The 16235-nt window shown below is 43.5% G+C and overlaps 1 protein-coding gene across 2 annotated transcripts; it reads left to right on the plus strand.

The window, feature by feature from the left end:
* The first annotated feature begins 2300 nt into the window (after positions 1 to 2300).
* On the plus strand, positions 2301 to 15712 carry LOC120997690 (erythroferrone-like). Of its 2 annotated transcripts, none has more exons than XM_040427916.1 (8): positions 2301 to 2713; positions 3720 to 3926; positions 5590 to 5701; positions 8618 to 8775; positions 12116 to 12224; positions 13505 to 13589; positions 13698 to 13776; positions 15425 to 15712. In XM_040427916.1, exons 1-8 carry the CDS (start codon positions 2588 to 2590, stop codon positions 15521 to 15523), a joined length of 975 nt encoding a protein of 324 aa, XP_040283850.1. In that variant the 5' UTR covers positions 2301 to 2587; the 3' UTR covers positions 15524 to 15712. The 2 variants fall into 2 exon arrangements, with proteins under 2 accessions (XP_040283850.1, XP_040283851.1); XM_040427917.1 differs by lacking the exon at positions 15425 to 15712 and adding an exon at positions 14094 to 14272.
* The last annotated feature ends 523 nt before the right edge of the window (positions 15713 to 16235 follow it).

Here is a 16235-nt window from a genome sequence, read left to right on the forward strand (position 1 = left end):
GCGCAGTGAGTGAAGCCATCAGCCGGTGAGCGTCCTTCACTCACTGTGCAGGCGCGAGATTTCCACAGCAGACAGGGCAGGCAAGAGGAGACCAGCGTTGCCTGGCCCTGTCAATCAAGTGTAGCAGGGCATGGCCAGAGGTGGGAGAACAGAGCCTCTAGGAGCAGGAGCAACGCCCCCCCCCCTGCTCTTAGAGGCTCATTTGCATATAATAAAAGTTATTTTTTCTCATTAACGGTGGCACGCAGTGAGATGGCACTTATATGTTCAGCTGACATTAGTACATCACTAATGTCAGCCAGGTTAATAACCATTTTTCTGTTGACAGAAAACCTTTAATGGCTATTTTATCTCCCAATTCTTTTTGAATCCCTGTATCATGCACCGTCTGCTCAGGCCCTGTACTAGGCTTAATACAGTTAAAAAGACCCCCGTGGTTCTGATATTGTTGACCTATCGTGAGGATTGTTCATCAATATCTACCCACTGCACAACCCCTTTAAGAACTTCAGAATGAAGAAAAAGAAGGAGTCCTGGGAGTGATGATATGGCCTTCACAGAACCCTGATCTCAACATCATCGAGTCCCTCTTGGATTACATGAAGAGACAGAAGTAGCTGTGGGCATCACAAGCATGGAACACATGCGGGCTGCCATCTTAACTCACAAGTCTAGCGATGCACATGTAAGCCCTTACCTATGCCTGTGCCGCGAGCCGGTCTGAAACAAATGTGGTCACCGGGAGCAGGCAGTTCCGAGAACAGCCGCCGGGGGCCTTCATCCCGGTGACCGCATTTGTTTCAGACAGGCTCGCGGCACAGGTAAGGGCTTACCTGTGCATTGCTGGACTTGTGAGTTAAGATGGCAGCCCGCATGTGTTCGCGGGCGAATACGGCGAACTGGCAATCACTGATCACAAGCAGGCCTGGGGCACTATCTGAAGCAACCAGGCAAGCTGATGAGGTGAAGGCCCCACTCAGCAGCTTGTTCTCGGCAGGAGAACTGTGCTGCATTTCTGTTGGACGTTCCTGTGCATTAACCTTTATTTGTTTCAGGATTTATCCCTTGTCTATTAATACATTTTCTACTGATTCTCCTGGCTTTGACGCCTCAGCTTTTTTTTCTGGATTAACCAATTGTCTTCTGCTTTGGCTTCTACTGACTCTCCCGGACTAGACTGTGGCTTGCTTTACTCTTTGGCATCTGATAGGTCTGCTATCTGTAAAATCACACCTGTTTTCTGCCACCCTACTCCGCAGATGTAACTTGGCTCTCTAGCCTTGAGGCAGGCTCTGGTGGACACTTAGGAGTAGTTTTAGATCTACTAACCAGAGTGGTGAAGGAAGATAGGTACCAGATTTAGAGTTTGCTGGAGGTGGTCCCGGACAGTGACCTCTGTGCTTCTTTCTTACCCCTGTTTTCATAAAATAGATAATGATATAATGATAGTACTAATAGCCACAAACTTTCTTTCCTTGTAAAACATTCCATCATTAACAATTGTGAATATTCATGAATAAGTTTACATATGGATCATACATATTTCTGAGCTTACCAAACAGACAACAAATATATTCATCCATACATATGACACCTCCATTTTCTGTATTACAGCCATCAGTCCTTCTAGTTTCCTTCCTAGAGGACTGTAGGGTTACTGTGAGTTAGTGTATTATCTAGCACAGTCCCATCTGGCATAGATGGTTTGGTCTCCACACACCGAGGTAACCTTACCATTTGTCCCTGATTTTTGTACATTGAAGGTTCTTTAGTTGAAAGCTCATTAGTTTTTATGTACACACAGTAGACACTTTGGCCTTTTTACAGTAAACACTCTTCTTTGAAAAGTCAAGACCATATTTTCCAAAAGTCAAAACCAAGAGTGATGGGAACATGTCCCTAGCAATGCCTGTGTGCCCTTCAAATGATACACTGAAATGTAAGAAAAATATCCCATAGTGAAGGGTGATATTAAAAAGATGATTCCCCAGTGAGACTCTCCTGTAAGAGTCCTGTTACAACTGTTTCCCCTTGAAAGTACACAACTGAGAAGGAACATTGGTCACAAGTAAATACTGACACAAGAAATACTGAACTTTCATAAAGTTTAAGACCACCAAGAGCCAAAATGGAATTAAGAACTGTTTTCCTCATGACTGCATCTTTAAACTTTACACTCTCTCAAATTTCTTCTAACTCTGTTTCTTGGAAAAAAAAACACTCAAAAACACTCTAAGCTTCTCAATATGTGTGCGTGTGGGGCGTTGGGTACAGTGTACTGTTATCTGGACCCAGAGGACAAGGCAGTCACAAGTAGGAGATACTGCCAGAGTGGAGACAACAGCACAGGAGGACAACATAGACCTCATCTAACTCCTTTATTGAGTACAAATCTCTTCCTACATTTTATATATGCAGTTAACTTTATATTTTTTTTATATATGGAATAGATACTGTATATCAGGAGCATCAAGGTGAGATCTTGTCTAGGACAGTACTGAGGGCACTTGTACATGGACCTTGTGTACTAATACTGTATTACTGATTCATTGAGTATTGTTGGAAGTAACATAGTCCAGTGAGTACAATGAATGCAGACAGCAAGCCTGTTCCCCTGCGCTGTGTGCTCATGACTATTAGTATGGGGGTCCTTCTGATTCTTCTCAGCGCCTGTCCTGCTTGTACCCATAAGAACAGAGGATCTAAATTTGAGGTAGGTCTTTTTAACATATTTTATACAATATGATGTAATTTTACTAAGACTAGAATAAAGATATATGTCCAGTTAAGGTGAACAAATATCAGAGATAATGTACATGTGCTTTACACTACAGAACAAAATCATCCTAAGTTTCTCAGGTCCATGATCAGGGATGATATTCTGTTTTATTAGAAATTGCTTTTTTTAGTAGTATAATAAATTAATAATGGTACACAGATGGCTCAATAAGTCGAAAACTAGTCGGGAGCTGCATCATATGTTGCCAGTGGTACCACATGGGTATATATGTCACTAGAAAACACTACTGCCCATATCATTTGACAAAGTTCCGCTTACAGTATGGCTTTTCTGTTTTACATCAACATAACAACCTTGGAAGGAAAGTCTGAAAATTCTTTAAGTGTAAATTTATTTAATTTCTTCCATATAGTGTATAAATGTATATTAGAAATACAGAGAAGACTGAGATTTGCTTATTCTGGATCTGTGAAATGTGAAAAAAAATATAAAACATTTTGGTGAGCATCTAATGGTGAGAAAGAAGGTGTGATGTCCACAATCTCTCCACACAATCGTGGAGGTTGGGCTCACACTCACTGACTACAAAAACTGTTCTCTGTACCAGTCGGTAAAGAAAAGATGGCTGTACATGAAGAGCTCACCTGGAGGGGACATCAGAAAGGACACAGGCTTTAATTATACTGCAATAATATCTCATTAATCTATAGTATTGATGATCATATGGCATACCCCACTGGGAAGAACATCTAGAACTGTGATGGCTAACCTCCGGCACTCCAGCTGTGGTAAAACTACGACTCCCAAGATGCTCCCTTGCTTGGCTGTTCTCAGAACTCCATAGAAATGAATGGAGCATGCTGGGAGTATTCACCACAGCTGGAGTGCCGGAGGTTAGCCATCACTGATCTAGAACATCAGACAGTACAATAGATTAGCTAAAGGATAAAGCAGTAATGGGTTATATATTTTTTCACAGGATGCCTCCATCACAGTTCTACCCTCAGTCGGGATACCTGTACTTACACCCCCAGAACAGATTGACACCACAGTAGAGAAGTTACTGAGGAAAGGGACAGGAGCACAAGCTACCAAATATTCCCCCAAGAACTCCTGGCTCTTTTTTCTCAAGCACTCTGACCGTGACGCAAAAAACAAGAAAAAGGGACATGAGGACTCTCTGCGAGTAAGATATACTATATCTACAGTACGACATTTTACAAGTTTTACAACCTTCAGTGTTCTGTTATTGTCCTATTACACTAAGTGATTTTTGAGCCAGCTATTGGGAAAAAGCATTTCTGCCTAATAATTGGCCCAAATAATCAGGCTCCGGGGCAGACTGGGAACTTAAACTGGCTCTGGAAAAAAACCTTAAAGTGTCCCCAATGTTGTAAGTGGGTCCAAATTTACAGAAGGTGGGGAAGCACAAGTAGATGGGGCCAATAGAAGTTGGCAGGGTCAGTAATACCACAGTGCAGCACAAAATATCTCCCCAGAAGCTGCCCCTCTGTGGTGGTCATCAATAACCGCCACATTCTGTCCTCCTCCAATTGTCTCTAATTAAGATATGGAGCAGGGGGCTTAGGAGGTGAGATGTGGGCCATAACACCAAGACAACCCTACCTTTAGCATGCTGCCTGGACTTCCTCTAATAATGACCACTATAGTTCCCCCAGTAGTATGCACCCAGCCAGCAGCAAGGAGGAGGCATCGGCCCACCGGTAAAATTCCCTGTAGGGTCTATGGCCAATCCACCCTGATCATGCTGCTGCATCGCAAAGAACCCGGGTTATCAGCAGCAAATCTCTCTGTGTAATCAGGGATGTGCTGCTGATAATCCACAGAACTGAATGAGGGAGGAATCACTGCAGCAGCAATCAGTCCTCCCTCATATACTTTGCATCAGCCTGGGTAATCGGCCAAAGCAAACGAGAGCTGATGGACACGTTCATCAAAGGTCTGCGCTCATCCTACACAATAATCGGGCCCCTTACTATTAACAATTTCAAAATCTCTGTTTAAAAAGTAGAAACTGATCTCAGTAGTAAATTACAGCTAGAATGTATTCTAAGCAATAATGAAGCCACGAAGCCCAATTTCTCACAGATTAGGCTTTTTTTTTTCATTTCTTTCTTATACAAGGCTATGTTTTTTGAATTCTTAAACACTAAAATTATTGATATCTATGGTATAGATTTATCGAAGACAATTCTTTGGTTAGAGGGAGGAAAGAAAGATTTTCCAGAAACCGTGCCACTCTTGCCTATGGGTTGTAAGCTGTATTGCAGCTTAGCCCCTATGAAGTGAATGGGACTGAGCTGCAATACCAGACACACCCTATGCACCAGAGTGGTGCTGTTTCCAAAGAAAATAAAAAAATATATATACTCTCATACAACCCCATTAACTATTATTACAATTTTTCTACAATATCACAAAAACTCATAACACTAAGAAAGGGTCACTGCCACAAGGATTTATGAAATCACTGAAAACATCTTGGTATTTTACGCCAACCAGCACCCTGCTTTATACTGATGAGGAGCAAGAACCCCGAAACAGCTGTCTACGGATGGGTCACTGTTCCTTTTGGAAGCATCTCTGGTTTGACTGACATGAGCTCATTTGCAGTCTAATGTTAGAATGTTTTAGTATTTATGCCAATTGACTCCTACTAGGTACAGTCAATTTTAAAGGGCCTTTCTGGGAGTATAATATTTATGACTTATAGGTCATCTATGTTCTGTTCCCAGAAAACCCCTTCAACCAATCTACAATCCATTTTTTCGGCATTATCATAGGCCTAAATTCAACTTTTTTATTGTAAAATATTTGTGTGCTCTCAGAATCATCACTCGGGACCGATTGGCCCTCCAGCGCCTTCAAGACATCATAGTCATTCCATCAATCATGTCTCCAGGCAGAAGAAACTTTCGCAATTCCTGCAGCTCATGAGCGGTGAATACAACTCTTATTAGGTTCCAAAACCTCATATTGAAATAGTGACGACTGGTTTACAGCTGCCACCACATATACCCTGTCTCAGTTCCCTTATGTCCCTATGTTAATATATATATATATATATATATATATATACACACACACACACACACACTCACCTAAAGAATTATTAGGAACACCATACTAATACGGTGTTGGAACCCCTTTTGCCTTCAGAACTGCCTTAATTCTACGTGGCATTGATTCAACAAGGTGCTGATAGCATTCTTTAGAAATGTTGGCCCATATTGATAGGATAGCATCTTGCAGTTGATGGAGATTTGAGGGATGCACATCCAGGGCACGAAGCTCCCGTTCCACCACATCCCAAAGATGCTCTATTGGGTTGAGATCTGGTGACTGTGGGGCCATTTTAGTACAGTGAACTCATTGTCATGTTCAAGAGACCAATTTGAAATGATTCGAGCTTTGTGACATGGTGCATTATCCTGCTGGAAGTAGCCATCAGAGGATGGATACATGTTCACATTCTGTTTACGCCAAATTCGGACTCTACCATTTGAATGTCTCAACAGAAATCGAGACTCATCAGACCAGGCAACATTTTTCCAGTCTTCAACAGTCCAATTTTGGTGAGCTCGTGCAAATTGTAGCCTCTTTTTCCTATTTGTAGTAGAGATGAGTGGTACCCGGTGGGGTCTTCTGCTGTTGTAGCCCATCCGCCTCAAGGTTGTGCGTGTTGTGGCTTCACAAATGCTCTGCTGCATACCTCGGTTGTAACGAGTGGTTATTTCAGTCAACGTTGCTCTTCTATCAGCTTGAATCAGTCGGCCCATTCTCCTCTGACCTCTAGCATCCACAAGGCATTTTTGCCCACAGGACTGCCGCATACTGGATGTTTTTCCCTTTTCATACCATTCTTTGTAAACCCTAGAAATGGTTGTGCGTGAAAATCCCAGTAACTGAGCAGATTGTGAAATACTCAGACCGGCCCGTCTGGCACCAACAACCATGCCACGCTCAAAATTGCTTAAATCACCTTTCTTTCCCATTCTGACATTCAGTTTGGAGTTCAGGAGATTGTCTTGACCAGGAGCACCCCCCTAAATGCATTGAAGCAACTGCCATGTGATTGGTTGACTAGATAATTGCATTAATGAGAAATAGAACAGGTGTTCCTAATAATTCTTTAGGTGAGTGTATATATATATATATATATATTAACATAAAGAAAATTCCACGGCACTTCCAACAAAAACATGCATATTTTATTTCACCAGATGCAACGTTTCGGTCCTCTCAATGGAACCCTTTTCAAGCAGTGACAATAATGGTGCATAGTACATGTATAAATACCTCCCACGAGATAATAAAATTATTAAACTAGTTAACATATAAAGTGCAAATGTGGTCAAAATATTACATGAAAATTTAAATTAAAAAAAACAATCACTAGTGTTACAACTGTATAGTGAATTCATCTGTAAAAATCATGATAAATGTGAAAAAGTATCCAAAAACTACAAAAGTGATTAATGACTCATAATTGATAAAATCTATACACTTGTGGCATTACATACAGTATGTGCTAAATTGGACTGTACCTGACCATCATGGAATTCTACATGTGCCTTGGCGTCTCTCTACCAAGATTGCACATGTCAGGATGTAACAGCGTCCCGGGAGAGCGGTCACGTGATCAAAAAAGGTCCCATGACCGTAATCACCATGGAGACGCTGTATGCAATCACAACTAGGTAGCGCATTGTGTGTGGAGAGATCGATCACGGGACTGATATTAGGCTGACAATGCACTTTTTTTCTGCGTGGATTCCTGTGTGGAACATTCGCAGCGTAGTACAGTACCAGCAAAGTGTATGAGATTACACAAATCTCATGTACACTTTGTGGACTTTTTCCATGTGCGGAAATTGACCTGCAGTGCGGATTTCCAAATCTGCAGCATGTCCATTATGTTTGCGTTTTTAGCTGCGGATTTCACCCTTTCCCAATGAAGGCTGAGATCTGTGTCTAATGAGCAACAAAAACTGCAATTAAAAATGGTGCAGAGACGCACATAAACCCGCAAGGAAATTCGGGCTCATCTTATGGATGTTCACCCGCACTTGTGTGCAGGAAGCCTTAGGCCCCTTGCAGACGAGCGTGTCCGGATGCGTTCAGTGAAAACTGTGCGATTTCGCAAGCAAGTCCATTCAGTTTTGTTTGAGATTGTGTTCAGCTGTTCCGTTTTTATCACGTGGGTGCAATGTGATTTAATGCGTTTTGCACGCGCGATATAAAAAAAAAATATGAATGTTTACAAACAACATCTCTTAACAACCATCTGTAAAAAACGCATTTTCACGCAGCCCTATTCACTTCTACGGGGCCAGTGTTGCGTGAAAATCGCTGAATATAGAACATGCTGCAATTTTCACGCAACGCACAAGTGATGCGTGAAAACCAACGCTCATGTATACAGACCATTGAATTGAATGGGTTCCGGATTCTGTGCATTCGCATCACGCATTGCACCCGCGCAGAATACTCGCTCGTGTGAAAGGGGCCTTATAGCTACAAATTCCATGGTGAAAAGCAGCAGATTATATCTACTGAATTTCTATACGGCTATTTCAAGTGCAGATCTGCTGGTCAAAGCACGATGATCTAAAAGATTCAATACATTTCCAACTGCTTGTATAGCACCAACATATTCCACAGCACTGTACAGAGGTTGCTACCATTCAGTGTATGTCCCAGTGCAGCGCACAATCTGATTTCCCTACATATCACATAGACTTGGGACGATTTCATAAGAAGCAAATTGGAGTGTGGGAGGAACTGGTGTACCCAGAGGAAACCCATGCTGATGATTAAATACATCCATAAACCACAAATGTCATTTCCTGACAGATGTTCTCCTGAAACAGAAGGATGGCGAACAGTCTCTAGCTCCTGTAACTATTCCAACTGTGCTCCCTACAAAAGTGCATGCAGCCTTTACCTGTAAGACTATCGGAGATATCCAAGTGGAATCTGGAGAGATGAAGGAACTTCAGAATTACCAACGGGTGAGTGGTTTGTCAAATTTAAGAGCTATGGACACCTTTGGGGGCAAAGTATTGCACTGCACTCATTTGTTCAATTTGTCTTTATTAAAAATGTTCAGCCGCTTTCCCTGCACAGCGTTGATATTCTCTAATAGAAAGCGGTTTCCACTGGGGAAGATTTCACCAATCAGATTTCACTTTTCATTTTTCAGAGCTCCCTTGGAAAATTAAAGGTGAAATCTGATTGGTTGCTATGGGCAACTCAGCCAGTTTTTATTGACTCCAGTTTGATGAATCTTCCCCCACTTTGTTCTGTCAGATAACTCAGCTGATAGTTCATGTAAAGCCTTATTTCTGATTCCTGACAGCTCATAAACACTCTTTATTGCTTATATCTTACTGATAAGATTATGGCTTGAATGTTTATGAGCTGTCAGGAATTCAGACATCAGGATTAGGCCTCTCGCACGCAGCCATTGTGCTCCCGTGGCCGTATTGCAGGCCGCATACGGCGGTTCCGCAATACACGGGGCACCGGCCGTGTGCATTCCGCATTCACTTTAATGGGTCCGCAAATCCGGAGATGCGGTGCGAAACAGAAGCACATAACGGAACCCCACGGTAGCACTCCGATCCGTGCTTCTGTTCCGCAATAAAATAGAACTTGCTCTATCTTTTTGCGGAACGGACGGATAACGGACCCATTCAAGTTGCTGTCCCCAATGCCAGGAACGGAACCACAACGGCCGTGTACAAGAGGCCTAATACATCAAGTGAAAGATGCTCACAGCTAGGCTAAAACTTAACCCTTTATGACAAAAAGGTGGAAGATATTTAATAAAGATCAACTGAAAAAAACATTTTAGCCCAAATTGAGTAAAATGCAATCATAATTTTTTTTTTTTTTAATGTGTAATGCACAATCCAGCAATACAAGCCATTTTGGCCCTATGGTGTAAGGAGTTCTGCCAGCTTATGGCCACATGCTTTACTAAATGAAGCCCTTTGCTTTTCCACCTTTCTGAAAATACACTGCTCAAAAAAATAAAGGGAACACAAAAATAACACATCCTAGATCTGAGTTAATTAAATATTCTTCTGAAATACTTTGTTCTTTACATAGTTGAATGTGCTGACAACAAAATCACACAAAAATTAAAAATGGAAATCAAATTTTTCAACCCATGGAGGTCTGGATTTGGAGTCACACTCAAAATTAAAGTGGAAAAACACACTACAGGCTGATCCAACTTTGATGTAATGTCCTTAAAACAAGTCAAAATGAGGCTCAGTAATGTGTGTGGCCTCCACTTGCCTGTATGACCTCCCTACAACGCCTGTGCATGCTCCTGATGAGGTGGCGGACGGTCTCCTGAGGGATCTCCTCCCAAACCTGGACTAAAGCATCTGCCAACTCCTGGACAGTCTGTGGTGCAACGTGACGTTGGTGGATAGAGCGAGACATGATGTCCCAGATGTGCTCAATTGGATTCAGGTGTGGGGAACGGGCGGGCCAGTCCATAGCATCAATGCCTTCGTCTTGCAGGAACTGCTGACACACTTCAGCCACATGAGGTCTAGCATTGTCTTGCATTAGGAGGAACCCAGGGCCAACCGCACCAGCATATGGTCTCACAAGGGGTCTGAGGATCTCATCTCGGTACCTAATGGCAGTCAGGCTACCTCAGGCGAGCACATGGAGGGCTCTGCGGCCCTCCAAAGAAATGCCACCCCACACCATTACTGACCCAATGCCAAACCGGTCATGCTGGAGGATGTTGCAGGCAGCAGAACGTTCTCCACGGCGTCTCCAGACTCTGTCACGTGTGCTCACTGTGAACCTGCTTTCATCTGTGAAGAGCACAGGGCGCCAGTAGCGAATTTGCCAATCTTGGTGTTCTCTGTCAAATGCCAAACGTCCTGCACGGTGTTGGGCTGTAAGCACAACCCCCACCTGTGGACGTCGGGCCCTCATATCACCCTCATGGAGTCTGTTTCTGACCGTTTGAGCAGACACATGCACATTTGTGGCCTGCTGGCGGTCATTTTGCAGGACTCTGGCAGTGCTTCTCCTTGCACAAAGGCAGAGGTAGCGGTCCTGCTGCTGGGTTGTTGCCCTCCTACGGCCTCCTCCACGTCTTCTGATGTACTGGCCTGTCTCCTGGTAGCGCCTTCATGCTCTGGACACTACGCTGACAGACACAGCAAACCTTCTTGCCACAGCTCGCATTGATGTGCCATCCTGGATAAGCTGCACTGTGTTGTAGACTCCGTCTCATGCTACCACTAGAGTGAAAGCACCGCCAGCATTCAAAAGTGACCAAAACATCAGCCAGGAAGCATAGGAACTGAGAAGTGGTCTGTGATCACCACCTGCAGAACCACTTCTTTATTGGGGGTGTCTTGCTAATTGCCTATAATTTCCACCTGTTGTCTATCCCATTTGCACAACAGCATGTGAAATTGATTGTCACTCAGTGTTGCTTCCTAAGTGGACAGTTTGATTTCACAGAAGTGTGATTGACTTGGAGTTACATTGTGTTGTTTAAGTGTTCCCTTTATTTTTTTGAGCAGTGTATATAGAACAAGAAAGGGGCTGTCTGTCCAAGTGCTCACCTAAGAAATCTCATTCAATCCTGAGCAGGATTTATCTGGAAAGCCCCTCTAAGCTTACATATACAGTAGCTTCTCTGTTCATGTTTAGCTATCACTATACTGAGAGCTGACGTAGATATAGGGCAGATTTACTAAACTTGTAGATGGCATAAACTTGGGGGGATTTATGGCGTATAGAAAAACTAGCTTTGATTCCTCGTTTCATTTCTCAGAGCTCCTTTGGAAAATGTGAGATGGAATCTGATTGGTTGCTATGGGCAACTGAGCCAGTTGTACTTTACACCAGTTTGATAAATCTCCCTTGTTGTCTAGACCAGCACCAGATCTATCACAGGGGCTCAGACTGGGTGATGAATGTGCTGCAGGGATAGACAATTCTCTCCGACTCTATAACAATTATTGGCTGGCTTTCTTTGAGACAGAATCTTACGCTAGAATTGTGCCACAATTTTAGCGCAAAATGTCCCTCAGGCCACACTTCTTTTCAGGTAAGCCCTGCCACCTTGGTAAGTTAGATGCAGAGGATTTTTTTTTCTAAAACTAGATGACCCAAATAATACACCAAATTTTGACACAGTCTGTGGGCACTCACATTAGTAAATGTGGACCTACACGTTTGGGTTTCTACAATGGGACATCAGACTATTAGTTTTTATTCTCTGCTGAAGTGTCCGCCTACATATACAACAGCCGCCCTCTGAGGTCTACCTATACAGTATTAACCCAATACCATATCTGTCTGCAGCATCTTCTGGAGGGATCCTTTTACAGAGGAGCCGGCCTGAATTCAACCAGCGGTCGATATACCGCTCCAGTCACAGGTCTATATGCCTTCTTTGCAAGACTCCAGATTGGTGAGTGGCAGAACAGGAAAGAACATCCAATGTCAAGTGATAAATTATAAAATGACATGATGTACTTAAAGGGAACCTGTCATCAGTTTTATGGTGTCCTAACTAAGGGCAACATAAATAAGTGACTGATTCTCTTAGCAAAATGCTGGGTCACTTTCTTTAATTGACCCAGTCAATCTGCCAACATCTTGTATTGAAAAGCTCCAGCTCATAATGATGAGTCCTAAATATATTCATGAGCTCCTGACTCTTTCCGCCTACCTGCTGCTGATTGTCAGTTTTTTTCCATATGAATCAGCAGCAGGTGGGCAGGGGAGTGGCTATAGCTGTTAATTAAATAAACGCTGGACTCACTGACATCACGCTGGACTCAAATCAGCTCATTAGCATGCGGCATGTGACATCTTTGTGTGTATATTATGAGATAACAATCTGTCACACCAGTAAGTGAATACATCTAAGGTACTTTTTAGTAGTTAATGATTGTATATAATTAGATTATAATCAAATATCCACATGACAGGTTCCCTTTAAGATCCATGTTGAACGGATCTGTAACCCAGAGCCGATACTGTATATATCTGTTGAGTGCTGTCCGCATTTTTTGCAGCCCCATTGAAATGAATGGATCCGCATCTGTTCCACAAAAAATGCGGATCAGACCTCTACTGAAAATATAGTCATATGCATGGGGCCTAAGCAGACTCTTAACTGGAAGCTCATGACTCTTCTCAGGTGAGCACTACACTAAGGGGCCCATTTATGTACTGATATTAGCCACTTTGGCGTATATCAGTTGCAGATTTTGTCTCAAGCCATTTTGCAACAAAAGCTGCGACTTTTCCCCGCTCACGCCACTTTCCCGATCGGTCAAAAAAAAAAAGGGAGCGTGGTGAGGGTGGGAAGGGGGGTGGTCTAGCAAGTTCCTTCTCATTCAGTACGCCAGTTTTCGGCATACAAAATTACTTAAAGATACGCCAGCAAGAGATCTGGCAAAGATTTTATATTGTCGCATGGAGGTCTCCACATAACTTTGGCGCTTCCTCCAGCAGCGCAGGCACAATTAAGAGCGGTGTGTAAATCGCCGGTACTCAGCAACCACCACATATCAGCACAAGTGGCAGACTGCTGAAATGATCATGTCTATCAAGGCTTATCACCTATCCTAAGGATAGGGGTAGCTTCATACAACTGGAATACCTTGAAGTGACTAACCATGAAAATCAGTGGGAGGTACAAAAACAACAAGCGAATAGTCATAAGCTTCTTATGTATTTCAGATTTTCAGAAACCGGCTCAGCACTGGGATACCCCGGGTTTTCTATGTGTGCAGCTCTGTATCCTGTCCCTTTGCCAGGAAAAATTGTAAGTTTAATGGTGAATTAGATCAGAGCAAAATATGATTACTTTTCGACCAGTGCCAGTCAGGTTCCAGACACAAACATGAAAGACAAATACTTTCTTTTCCTCTAGGTCCCTGCAACAAATTGGCGCTTTTACCAGCAGCGAGGTGGCAGCTACAATCACGTTGAATGGAGTATTGTATATCCAGGTAAATAACTGGCACTATAACATCTCAGTATGGCACGGGACTTTAACATGCAAAAATGATGGCAAGGACCAAGATACAGCTGAAACATGTGAACACAGCCTTAGGCCCCATGCACACATCTGCATTTGTGCTCCGCATTTTCTGCAGATCAGATGCAGACCCATTGATCTGAATTTCTGTTCCGCAAAAAAAATTAAAATAAATTGAAAACGCCCTATTCTTGTCCTTTTTACAGAGAATAGGGATTGTTAACATATGGCCGGATGACCACATTAGAAAATTGCGGAATACACATGGCTGGTATCCATGTTTTGCAGATCCGCAATTTATGCAAGATGGATATGGTCGTGTACATGAGGCCTTATGCAGCATTCCCTAACCGCAGAAGTTTCTGACAGCCTCTACTCCTAGGCCATGCTTCACCAAATGCAGACTTTTGGCTACTTCTAGTCCATGCTTCGTCAAAAGGTAGAATTTCTCCCCAATAGCAAAAAAACAAAACAAAAAAAACCATGTCTACACATTGGCCCAGCCCAGTGTATAGCAGAAGGATGCGCATTGGGGCCTAGGGACACATCGAAGTACGGTATATGTCAGTGAAAGTTACCCTTGGATACATGAGATGTTAATAAAGCCTTAGTTCAGGCATGGCCAACCTGCGGCTCTCCAGCTGTTGTAAAACTACAACTCCCACCATGCCCTGCTGTAGGCTGATAGCTGTAGACTGTCCGGGCATGATGGGAGTTGTAGTTTTGCAACAGCTGGAGAGCCTCAGGTTGGCCATCCCTGCCTTAGTTTGATGGCTGGATCCACCAATAATTATCTAGCGTTAAGGAATGGCTTTGAGGAAAGATACAAAGGGTCACCTGGCTGAAAGTAAACCCCCACATATGTACAGTTGGCTTGGTCGACCATCCATGTGAGGGGGAAGCTGCTGCCAGACACCTCTGGCAGTAGCTTATCTGTTCCCGAGGACAAAAGGATCAAAGATGCCCAACATCTGTCATTGGAGGAAAGTTGGAGCACTACCAGCATGCCCAGACAGCCAACAGCTGGGAGTTGTACTTTCGCAACAGCTGGAGACCACATTACATGATCCATATCTGTTTTTTATGCATAGAAAATCACCTCCCATCTTCTCTACTAAACTAGCCAAAAACAGTGCTGTAGAGAATAATCTACTATGTGTATAAAAAACACAGGGAGGTGCCCATAGCGACCAGACAGCAGCGTTAAAGGGATTCTCCAGGCGTGTACCTAAAAATCCTCTTTCATCTAACCTGTGGAGAGAATACATTTGAAGCAGTACTTGATTCTGCGATTCTGGTTGGGATCACATGACTGCACAACTGGCTTTCCAACCAGATGTGCTCCTGCATTTATGTTATGCAGCTGAACAGGACGACTTAGAAGAACCTCAGCAGAAGCGCCCACAGCCGGTCCAAGTGGTCAAGTCAGTGCACTGGAGATGGCGGGATCAGTGGGCCTAAGTTACACCGAAACTATCTTGCTTCCACAGGCTAGAAGACAGAGGGACTTTAGTGGGCAGCTCGAGCACTTTTCCATTCATTTGATAAATGTCCTCCAATGATATTATCAGCATCTTGCAATATGGTTATGCATCTTTCATCTGCTTTATTTCCCACAGGCGGGCGAATACGTGTCACTTTTCTTGGAGAACAGGATAAAATCTTGGCTTGTGCTGGAGAAGGGCTCCGATTTCAGCGGTGTCCTCTTAGGACAGTGATCTATGATGTCATTCTATCCTCTATATTTTCTAATTTAATAACTTGCATTAAATATTTTGTAACTTAAATGGGTATTCCCATCACATACAATGGGGGCATATCGCTCGGAAATGCCCCCACTGTCTGATAGTCCCAGAGGTGGGACCCGCACCTACAACGAGAACGGAGCGGGGAGAGCTGTGGCTGGAGGGTCCGTCCACCACCAAGCGCTGCTCCTATAGAAGTGAATGGGAGCGCACCACGCAGGCGCGGCCCTTGCTCCCATTCATTTCTATGGGGCAGACGACTGGCTCAGCTATTTTCGGCGGCCCCATAGAAATGAATGGAGGGCGGCTGCGCATGCGCAGTGCGCCATCCGTTCATTTTCCCGCTCCATTCTCATTTTAGGTGCGGGTCCCAGAGGTGGGACCCGCACTTATCAGACAATGGCGATATGCCCCCATTGTCTGAGATGGCAAAACCCCTTTAAAGTAAGATGGCCACAGAGCCACGGGAATATTCACTATTAATCACTTAGGATATTTCTATGAAATAAAGAACGCAAATAAAAATGTCTTTGTCTGACCACAAGGCACGCTACTCACAGATGGTCTGATCCAACCAGGGTACGAGTAAGGCTACTTTCACACTAGCGTTTTTTGCAGATCCGTCATGGATCTGCAAAAACGCTTCCGTTACAATAATACAACTGCATGAATTCGTCATGAACGG

Source organism: Bufo bufo, chromosome 4, assembly GCF_905171765.1.
Source record: "Bufo bufo chromosome 4, aBufBuf1.1, whole genome shotgun sequence".
NCBI lineage: Eukaryota > Metazoa > Chordata > Amphibia > Anura > Bufonidae > Bufo > Bufo bufo.

What these genes read in the sequence shown, in the direction of transcription:
- LOC120997690 (XM_040427916.1), top strand. Translation starts at nt 2,588, where the DNA reads ATGAATGCAGACAGCAAGCCTGTTCCCCTGCGCTGTGTGCTCATGACT. An exon ending in CTTTGCAAGACTCCAGATTG is followed by an intron (nt 12,225 to 13,504) that starts GTGAGTGGCAGA and finishes TATGTATTTCAG; the next exon opens with ATTTTCAGAAACCGGCTCAG. An exon ending in TCCCTTTGCCAGGAAAAATT is followed by an intron (nt 13,590 to 13,697) that starts GTAAGTTTAATG and finishes CTTTTCCTCTAG; the next exon opens with GTCCCTGCAACAAATTGGCG.